Raw genomic sequence first — 11,301 nt, forward strand, 5'->3', positions numbered from 1 at the left:
TCTGCGAGATGCTTGTTTGAGTCCATAAATGGACTTATTCAGTTTACACACCTTGATCGATTTGATCATAGCAATGGACGAGAAGGTTTCACCAAAGTCAACACCTTGAGTTTGAGGTAAAGCTTTTCACTACTAACATTGCTTTATAGGTGTATACATTTCCATGCATATTGGTTTTCTTCTTGAAAATCCACTTGCTCCCTACTGCCCGACCCTCAGGGGGTAGCTCAACCAAGTTCCGGACTTGATTGTCACGCATAGATTGCATCTCGACGTTCATGCCATTTTGCCATTTCTCAGACTCCGGATATAAGATAGCAGATTTGTAATTAGTAGGTCCGTCGCTTGACTCAACTACTAAGAGGACTTCGGGACCATCTAGATGCCATAGGTATTTAGAATTCGGTACGTGAGTCCTATTACTTCTGCGAACGCTTGTGTTCATTAGAGATGTTCAAAATGGTTTGGGACTAGGAACCGGAACCGGTTCCCAACCGGTTCCTATATTCAAAACCCTCAATTAAACCGGTTCCAGGCTCGGAACCGGTTTCTCCCACCCTCGGACCCCTAACCTATCTAACCGGTTCTTACCGGTTCCTAAACCGGTTCCTGTACCGTAACCGGTTCCAACCGGTTACAGTGTAAAAGTTTTTTTTTTTTTCGTTTTTTCGTTTGCGATTTGGATTCTAAACTACGATTCGTATTTGTATAACATGAAAAATAAAAAAAAAAACAATTAACATAAAAATAAATAATTAACTGATGAAGAAAAGACAACTACTGAATATGTTTGCCACTGAAGACAACTACTGAAGGTTGCCACTGAAGACAACTACTGAAGGTTGCCACTGATGACAACCTACTGAAGGTTGCCACTGATGAGGAATACTCATCAGTGGGAACATTCATCAGTTGCAGAGTTTGTTGTTACTGATGCAAAATATGAATCAGTGACACATCAGTTGCAGAGTTTCATCAGTTGGAACATCATCAGTTAAATATGTAACCATTGTACAATGTAAACTTGTTCATTGGATTTGCAATACAAGTGCATTTAGTTTTTTTTTTTTTCGTTTTTTCGTTTGCGATTTGGATTCTAAACTACGATTCGTATTTGTATAGCATGAAAAATAAACAAAACAATTAACATAAAATTCATTTTATTTACTTTAAGAAGTTCAAAAAAAAAAAGATTACATGTTTTAAAATCTTCAAAAACAAACTAACAAAACATTTAACTTATAAATATAAAGTTGTGACATATTATTTCTAGAAAAGCCTTCTTGTTCGTCGTAATTATTGAGCGGCGACTTCTTCCTCGGAATTACTTGTAGAAATGCCTTCTTGTTCGTCGTGCACTCGAACATCAAGTGGTGTTTCATCTTCGAGAGTGGTTACGTGTTGAATACGATCGATTGAGTCCAAGTGATCCTTTAAGCAAATGCACATCTCCACCGACTCCGAATTTAGTCTTGTTCTTCTCACCGATATTACCCTGCCACTAAGAGAAAAAGCGGATTCCGAAGCTACCGTAGAAGCTTGGACGGTTAGTAAATCACGGGCCATGGTGGCAAGAATCGGAAACTCGGTTTCCTTTACCTTCCACCAAGCCAAAACATCAAAAGTGCCATATTCCTCTTCGATAAACCGGTAGAGTAATCATTTGCAGTATACCTTCCTAGTTCGCTTGAAGGGGTGTTACCCCTTTGTTTTTTAGCCGTTACGTTGCGAACGGTGTTCATAAGGCTAATCATGGGATCTCGTACTCTAGTAGCACTTGAACTTGATGAAGACCCCCCCCCCCCCCGGCATAGGCATGTGTATGTTTGACCCATATTTATTTAAATAAAAGTCATACATAAATTTAAAATTCAAGTTAAAATCATTTTTTGCCTCTGTTGAAAAGTTTGGGTCAACTTCATGCATATCTAAGGCTGAAAAAATTTCGTCTATCACACATTCAACCCCGTAACATTTAACATTGGGTTTTAAAGCGGCAGCGCAAGTAAAAACCGGGTGGCAATTCAAGAAAGTATTTTTTTAATTTAAACTTCATTGGTAATATTATGTTTAAAAACATTGGACTTTTATTTTCAAATTCTTTAAGATTGTTAACGATTAAAAATAACTCCGAAAGAACCAAGGGACTTGTCGGATAATACGTTCCCGATAGTTTTCGTAGTTGATGTTTAAAAAACTTCAAGAAAAGTCGATAAGTCATTGATAATTTCCCATTTCTCATTTGAAAAGGGGATTGTCAAATCATTCTCGGCAAGACTAGAATGAAACATTTGTAAAGTTTCTCTTTGTTTCAAAGCACTTTGAAACATTATGCAAGTGGAATTCCATCGATGAGGTACATCCCAATTAGCTCCCAAAGCTTTTCTTCCCGTATCTTTACAAAATTTTCTATATTCCATTGTCTTTTTTACTTTTCTTAAAAACTTCATGTATCATTAGTCTAAAATCGTTTATAACCGATGTAACCTCATCCGAAGCAAGTCCGTCTTGCACGATTAAATTAATGATATGTGCAACACACCTTGAGTGAAAAAATACACCATTGCAAATATAGTAGTTTGATGGCATTTCATAAGTTTTTATTATAGCATTAAGTTACTAATTAAGTGAGACACTTGATTTTCTTTAAACTCTTGTATATATTAGTAGGCTTTGTGCCTTATTGGATGGTACTTGAATTGTGTTCACTTAAAAAAAATTCATTGGTTAGAGTAATCCCTTCACCATCTTATTCTTTAGGATTCCTTTCAAGAACACCAATATATCCGGTGTAACCTTGGGCACGTAGTCTTTCCCGGTAGTACATACTGTTTCGGCTGTTGTACTCTGGGAGACAGACAAACTCTTTAGTAGAGACCTGAAATCTGTTTTAAGGGAAATGTGTTGAACACGTGCCTCAGCCTCAACCGTCAACATTATTTTGTTCGTTTTTATAGCAAAGGATCATACAAGAGATACACTTCAATCTCTTGTTGAAGACTACACAAAAGATCGTTCATGAATACGCGATTAAAGGAGCTTAGTCGATGACCAATGTGATGAAGACATAAGACGAAGCTATTACATGAAGTACCTGATGAGGGTGCATTATTCTTATCTATTTTGAATATAAAAAAATTGTACATTATATTCATTTTATTCGATTTTGTAAACGGTATTGTACTCTTATATTTCCTATTACTAACGAGAGTATCGTTAGCGTTTATTTTATTTTTAATAAAAAGTGACCCGTATCCTACATCTCTTTTATAAATGTGAGGTTGTAAGTTCAAATCCTTACAAGTATAAGGTAAAGATGTACTTTGGGTGTTAAAAAAAATGTTCTTCAAAAAAATTTTAAAACTGAGGGAATGGTCGATGCGTGATCCATCTGTAAACGATCGTGCAAATGCAATCCATGTATTAGATAAACTATTATTAACATTTCACACATACTAAAATATTCATTAAACTATGGATCAATAATTATAGTAACAAAGCCTGATAGGTAAGACGGTAAGCACTAGCACCAGCACTAGCACCAGTTTTAGTGGTGATCAATTAAAATTTTGTTTTATTAAAACCGGTTCAATAAACGTGGTTAATAATAATTAATCTTATTAATTATAGTTATACGCAGCGGAATGGATGTAATTAATCAGCACCGAAACTAAACCCAACAGGATCCGTTACAGACAATATGAGTACGAGTCAAAACATTAAATATATAATTAAACTAACGATATATTTAAGTTACCTCGGTTAATAAATAACCGGTTGAGACACCGAAGGCTAACGAACCGAGCTAGGTGGCACAACGAAATCAACGACCAATGGTGGCGGTGCACGACAGCAACGGCAGCGGTGGTGGTGTGCGGCAGCGGGTTGGAGGCGCGGTCGGCGGTGGCGGACAGTGACTGGTCAGCGGCGGCACCGCGGACAGGCGGCGGCGATTGGTCATGCGCCGGTGGTGAAGCAACGGCGGTGGAGCAGGTGGCCGACAAATAGGGTGGAAGAAGAAGGAGATAGACTTGTCAGGATTAGGTTCAGGTTATAAAATATCATATATTTATAACCCCTCAATTAGGTTTAACTAATCTAATTAGTTATAAACCTAATTGGCCAATAAGTCCATGTCTTGCTCCAAAGTCTGTTCCATGTAATTTTATCTCATTGAAGTGTCTAACCCGGTTAACTAACTTAAGCGGGTTAATGGTTCGTTACCTCACGGTGTAACTCTCACGGGTCATAACCCGGTTGGCCGTATTGATTTACCCGAACCGGTCCATATTCCAACAATTCTAGGGTTGTACAGAGGCTTATAAGGGCGGGCTATACGACCCATATAGTCCTATACAGAGTGCACAAGGGGTGTTTGGTGTCCTTAATAGGACCCTAAAAACTATGTATACCCCTAAATCTTTAAAAAAGAATAATCAAATCACTACAATCTCACCTACACCAGTTGCATCCATCCTACCTACATTCAAATTTCTGCCATCACACTCGATCTCTTTTTGCATCAAGTTTGTGCACGGTCGACTTTCGTTTATGAAATTGACCAATAGCCATAACGTGAAAATGGACAATCAATGACATGGACAAGACAGAAGAGTCCTTGTGACATTTTATGGTTAGTTCAAGGAAATGGCAAAAATGCAGGGACAGAACTAGTATAGACTTCAAGGTAGCACGTGCTATTGGTTCGTTTGTTGGTGAAATGTGAACAAAGTTTCAGAACATCCAGATTTTTATTGATGTTGCCGACCCACGTGTAATTATGTTAAAGGACTTTAGAGCAGGTAGTAGATAGGGTCCGGTTATTCAATTTTAAGTAGAGAACATTAAAAGCAACATAAAAGTATATGGTTAACCAATTTCAAGTAGAGAACAATAAAAACAGCGTAAACGCATATGAGAGGTTAACCAATTTTAAGTTACTTCAATATATCCAAGGGTATACATATCTAGAGTTTAGAGTAAATTTGCGAGCGGTTCTCATTTACAACTTGGGTGAGCTTTTCTCTTACGGTTTTAGATAAATGCATTTAAGCTTCAAACTTACTTTGTTTATTTTGTTATTATACACTTTTAGATTTTCTTTTTATTTGTTAAAACCAAAGTAAATGAAACCAAATTAATAAATGCCTTTAGGTAGTGGCGGACTTAGCATTAACTAGGGGTAGCCTCTGATCCCTCAACTTTTCGTAAGTAGCACAAGTTTTTCTTTTTTCGGTTAGTTTTCGTATTTCACTACCTTTGAAAAAATATATCGTTACCCCTATTTGTTTAAAGTCCAACCAAATTAAAAGGTAAAACCAATTAAAGCCCAACCCAAATTTTAAAGATCAACCAAATTAAAGTCCAAACCAACTAAAACCATCATTCGTTGTTCCCCTTGGATTAGGGATAAGACCGGTACCAACCGGTCCCGGTCCCGAAGTCGCAAATATTTGATACCGGTACCGAAATCTTCGGTTCGGTACTGTCAAAGGCAAAAAATTCGGAAATACCGGTGCCGGTACCAATACCGATACCGAAACTCAAAACTTTGGCACCGATTTGGTACCGACAGTACCAAATCGGTAACGATTTCGGTATCGGTACCGGTCAGTACCAAATTTGCTCATCCCTACCTTGGATATTTTGTTTAGGCTGGACATCAATATTTAACAAAACAAAGTTTCATTCAGCCATTGTTCACCCCACGCTGCTTGCACCCCACACTATTCTGACTCCCTGCTACCCTCCTCCGATCACCGCACCTCCACGTCGCAGCCGACTAAGCGACGGTCAGGGTTTTCTCAGTCCCTCTTCCATGGTTCGACTTCTATTGTTTAGTTTAAGCATTCTTCTACTTTTATCTAAATTTGTAATTGTTAATTTGTTTATATAAATTGTTAATTTGGATGTGTTTATGGGCAATTGAATCTTTGAATGATTGCTTATGGTTTATTAAATATTTGGATTATGTAAATTGTAATTGGTTAGAGATTTAGGGTTTATATTTTGTTTCTTCTAAAATTCAGGAACTTGGAAGATGAACCGACAAAATCTTACTAGCAATATTTTTAAACGAAAATTCCAAGAAAATGATAATATTGGTCTAACACCAAGTTAAAAATATATATATTATATGAAATAAGGTAAAATAATCGGTTATTGTATGAAATACGGTAAAAAAATATTCGTTTACATGTATGAAATATGGTAAAAAAATATTTTTTTAACGTTACCTCTGAGGTTTCCGTCTAGATCCGTCACTGCCTCTAGGTGGCTTTGTATATATCAACTCGACATATTTAAAACAGGTATTCATATAGATTAAACAAAAAACATGGACCTTAGTATCTTATAAACAAATTGAACTAATTTTACCCCGAGCTAAAACGAACATTTGATATAAGGTAAAATAACAGTAAGATATTGCACTATATAAGGACTAAAGTTTTAATATTATAAGACAAAATCTCTAGAAGCATGTATGTAACGAGAGTGCCTTGGTCCAACATTATCAAGGTAATAAGACTTTGAATTTCAAATGGTATAGTTCAAGTCTCTTTGTTGTCAAAAGAAAAGAAAATGTAACTTGGAAATAGAATTAGATAGTAGGTGAAGAAACACAAATCCAAATCGTATTAGAGTCGGATCAATGTTTCCACCGGGCAAGGGTTAGGAATTGAAACACGGTCAACTAGGAGTCAATAATCAAGCTAAATCCGGATCTATGCCTGCAAAGAAATCACCGTGGGTCTCTTTACGAAAAGGACAAAATGGGGAGTCTTCCCGTAACCACCCTCCGGCGTGAGAATAAGTGTTGTTTTTTAGAGAAGTACAAAGCGATTGATATAATATTGTGGTTGTGAATGAATACCTTATAATGGTGGCGAAGGTATTTATAACCGGGGTGGGAAGAATGTGATTGGTGGAGTTGTCCCTATCTTGGAAGAAGCTTCCTTCTACCTGAATTGGCACGTGGCTCGTTTTGATAGGAGATGGCAGCTAGCCATGCGTAGGGTTGTTACAAAATACCTAGCTGGCCTCTCTCGATTGGTTGTGCCATTACATGCTCTCCTTTAAGAGGCAAACGTCATTGTCAGTGAATATTTTCATCAATCTTCTAAAAGGGCATTCGTTACAGCTGGTTTCTTTAATAAGTGTGAAGTCCTTTATTGTTTCTTTCTTATGCAGGAAGTTTATGCGGCCCATAAGAGGGTGTCTGGACTTTCGTTCATTTGTGAATGGTTCTCGCAGATATTATGAGTGATCTGCGGGTGTCTCCCGCGGGTATCATGAAAGATCTGCGGGTGCCTCTCACGGGTACTGTGGACGGGCCGCGGGTACTGTGAATGACCCGCGGGTATCTTTACTTGGTTTTTGGGATCTTTCTACTACCCTACCTCTATAAGCTCACACTGGTCCATTGTTTCTTCCACGGTGCATTTCTGCTGATGAAATTTTGGACTTGAGTTTTCAAGGGTTAGATTGTTTTATTGATGTATTTTTAATCGAAGATTAAGATAAGTCTTGGAGGTGGATGTGGCCGGTCTGGAGAAGTCAGTACTGTGACTTGACGTTTAGCAAGGCTGACGGTTGTTCGAAAATTGTTCCCTCTCTCTTTGTTTTTCCCGCCTAACGTGTCGTGTATCCATTAGGCCTCCCTTTCTCTTTCTTCTGTGCAGCTTCCCATCGTATTAATTGTGATGGGTATAATAAATAGGAGGCGCCTTCTGTATATCCCTTTATTTCTTCTTTTTCTCTCTAGTCTTTGCCAGAAAACTTATCTTTCCCTTCTGAAGCCAAATTTTTTCAGGATAGCTCGCTGCAACAAGTTTCTTGCTGATTATATGATGGCTGAGAAGAGAAATTCTTCGTCTATCAATCGTATACTGATTAATTGGAAGGAAAAGGATTTCAAAGACATCGCCAATGCTTATGGTCTCGCTCCGGAGGGGGGACCGAGCTTCCTGCTCCTAGATCTAATGCCGATAAACCTCCGACGGCCATGATGGCTTTGTATGCCGAAGACTTTACCATCGGAAATCTGTGTTTGTCGATCACCAAATTCCTAGGTATCATGAAAGATCTGCGGATACCTCCTGCGGGTACTGCGGATGGCCCGCGGGTGTCTCCCGCGGGTACTGTGAATGACCCGCATGTATCTTTACTTGGTTTTTTGGATCTTTCTACTACCCTACCTTTATAGTATGCAAGCTTCGGTTCTTAGAACAAATAAATAATCATAAAAAAAGAGAATGAGAAAAGAAGGGTAAAAAAAGAAATGATAGGCAGGTTTGGTTGTCTACAATTTGGTTTCGGTCGTCTGCCAGCGTAGTGGTTCTTCAGACAGATTAGAAATTGAAAACTATTTTGTAAAATAAACCGGCCATTTAACCTTTGTTATATTTTCAGTTTAAGATTATTTATTTATATATATGCATCATATCAATGAATCATTCTAAAATAAAAATAATACGAAGTAACAATCATGAAAAAGAAAAAAAAAATATTCGAACCTTCAAAACCGAATCGGTTTGGCCGGTCTGACCAACCCCACCAATTCGGCCAGTTTGGTTTGACCGTAAAACAGACCACGGAGTATGAACACCTTATGACCATAACAAGGTGTGTACACAAAAACATGACAGGTTGCATAGTTAGAATCAGAACAAGAAACTGAAAAGGCATACATACAGAATGTTTGGTATAGTGTTTTAACTTTCAGTCATATATACACTACTCGTAAGATAGTAACTGCGTTGACACATTATTCAACTACCAACAAGTTGTTCTCCATTAATCCCTCTCCGACAGTCGGATATTCTGGTGACAGAAGCCATTCTCCATCCACCAAGAATTTAATTTCATACCTTCAGTCATTTATGTGTTTGTTAAATAATATTATTACTATTATTAACTTTTGGTTCAGAGTTTCATACCTTCCAGGTCTAAGCATTAACAATGCGGAGAATCTAGTGTAAGAACCGGTATATTCTGCTGATAAGTATTCTCCATGACTCCACCCATCAAATGAGCCCATTACTTGAACACTCTTTAAGCCAAAATGTAGATATCAGTTACCAAGCCAAAAGTCAAAGTCAAAGTCAAGGTTAAAGTCAATACAGTATTAATACACACCTCTGCCATACCAGACCAGAATAAGGTCACCACTTTGCACTGTGCAAGTTCTACATCCTTAATTTGCTTCTTTAATTTTTCTTGCATGCCTTTTTCGCGTGCAGTATTATAAAATATATGATTTGTTAGACCGGTTGATAATTGAAAGCTTAAGAATTTATGATTACAATTCATACCTTGTTGCTTTAAAAGAAGAAGAGACTGAATGTATTTCCCATTTATTTTTCTTGAGCCTGCTGGAATGCCATAACTAGCAATTTCTTTTGCCATATTTAACAATGCCTGCAAAAAAAAAAAAAGCTAAAAAACAAGTTTAAGCATGTAAAGAAAACATAAAATAAAAGAGAAAATAGTGAAGTTAACCTGGATCTCAAGTTCAGTGACAGCAAGTTCACTTTTAAATTGAGCAAAAGCTTCCTCCCTTACAAGCAACTGCAGATATAAGTAAGCTCAATTAACAGTCAAAGAGAATAATGATAATAATAATAATAATAATGGGAAACGGTAGTAAATACCTGACGTTTGAGATACCGATTGTGCTGATTGGCTTCGCTCAGTTTCTTTAACAGTTTTGCCCTCTCAGCATCGGCAATAAGTGCCTTTAGCTATCCATAAAAATACAAGTAGCATTAAGGAAAACTAAAGTTACGAAAATCAGAATTAATAACACGAGTTATTAAAACTTAAAACACCTGCTCACTGTCAACCAGTTGTTCAGAAACGTCTTCTGAGAATGAATCCGAATCATACTTGTCATCGTTCATTGATGAAAGCTTCTCCTCAAGAGTGGTGGGGAGACAAAGTACTCTCCATCGCGCATAGTGTCTACCATTTTTCATACAATAATCTTGTTTTATATAAGATAGCTTCCAAAACACCCTCCTCGAACACAAAGGAACCGAATTACAGTGAAATTTATGCGTATTTGTCGGACTTGAAATTCTATTTGGTTGTAAACACCACGAAACGTGTTTGTTGCCGCCTTGACTGTCAAGAACATATTGGAAGAAAAACCATCAGTCACAATATTGGCGGTAGAACGAGATGAGGACTTTAGGAGCTGGAAATTGCAGAACATAATGTATATGACCAAATATCTTTCAAAACAACAAGGGAAAAGTTAAAGCATATAACTTTAAAAAAATGTGTTAGCCATCCAGATAATAACAAGCCGCGCGTTAATATAAAGTCTTACCAAGATGACAGTCCTTGTATTGAAGTGCTGATTGTATGACACTCCATTGTGCTGATATCATAATATACCCAAGCATCAGCATATAATAATACTAGTTAATTACACATAGTGGCGAACCTTGGACGAGTTCGTCGGGGGGGGGGGGGGGGGGGGGGCTCAAAATATATTAAAAAAATCATAAACGAGGGGTCCGGGCTCAAAATTTCGGTCAAAAACGGATAATTATGCAAACAAATTTTCGGGCGAAAAAGGGTCAATTTACACTACTACGCAATCAAAATGTATTAAAAAAATCATAAACGAGGGTATGGGCTCAAAATTTCGGTCAAAAACGGGTAAATTTACACTATGTATATAAACTTTCGGGCGGAAAAAAAGGTCAATTTACACTTCTGTGCAAAAAAACAGCCTGATATTTATACGCCAACCAGTTTGAGATCTGAGTTTCATGCAATGTATCATTTGGAAAATTGGGAACTCATTGGATTAGCCTGCATTAATGATTTGACTAACTAAAAGCTTTGTGGAATATTTACCAAGGAGCATGAGATAGTCATAGATAATCAATCATATAGAGAAAATGAGAAAAAAGCAGTCTTGGAAGCTATTTACTTATAAGGGATAAAGAAAACTTTTAATATTACGAACTCTATGGGCTTGTTTTACCAGCCCTAATAATAATATTATAAAGAATTATGTGAATTGGTTCCCTAATTTAGGTGGAAATGGGTGAAGTCCACGAGTTAACCCAGAAATCAATAGTGTGGAAACAGAAATTGAAGTGAGATATAATATAGAACAAACTAACCTATGAGCAAACGGTGTCCGGTTAGTCAACTGGTGTGAGTAGATTTTGATTTTCCGATTATGTGTGGTGTGGTGTGGCAAAGAAGCGGAGGGAGGCAGATGACACGTGTTAGATTGTTTATGGCTCATCTCATTGCGAATATCCCATTTATTAACTCATT

General features: G+C 37.3%; 1 protein-coding gene and 1 long non-coding RNA gene across 2 annotated transcripts; both read right to left on the bottom strand.

Annotated features, from left to right (window-relative positions):
• Nucleotides 1–8,621: 8,621 nt before the first annotated feature.
• Nucleotides 8,622–9,249, bottom strand: LOC143607337 (uncharacterized). The gene is made up of 3 exons (XR_013148949.1): nucleotides 9,139–9,249; nucleotides 8,940–9,052; nucleotides 8,622–8,870 (listed from the first exon to the last, which is right to left on the bottom strand). It is a non-coding gene; the product is annotated as an uncharacterized LOC143607337 (long non-coding RNA).
• Nucleotides 9,250–9,312: 63 nt separating this feature from the next.
• Nucleotides 9,313–10,097, bottom strand: LOC143607336 (protein PTST, chloroplastic-like; the record flags this gene model as incomplete). Its single annotated transcript, XM_077082815.1, has 4 exons — nucleotides 9,831–10,097; nucleotides 9,654–9,743; nucleotides 9,502–9,570; nucleotides 9,313–9,420 (listed from the first exon to the last, which is right to left on the bottom strand). Coding segments are annotated over exons 1-4 (414 nt in total), but the record flags the coding sequence as incomplete, so codon positions are not given.
• Nucleotides 10,098–11,301: the final 1,204 nt, after the last annotated feature.

The sequence above is a fragment of the Bidens hawaiensis genome, unplaced genomic scaffold (genome assembly GCF_021521415.1).
Source record: "Bidens hawaiensis isolate Kalapana, Puna unplaced genomic scaffold, B.hawaiensis_p1.1 tig00081287_1, whole genome shotgun sequence".
In the NCBI taxonomy this organism is placed as follows: Eukaryota; Viridiplantae; Streptophyta; class Magnoliopsida; order Asterales; family Asteraceae; genus Bidens; species Bidens hawaiensis.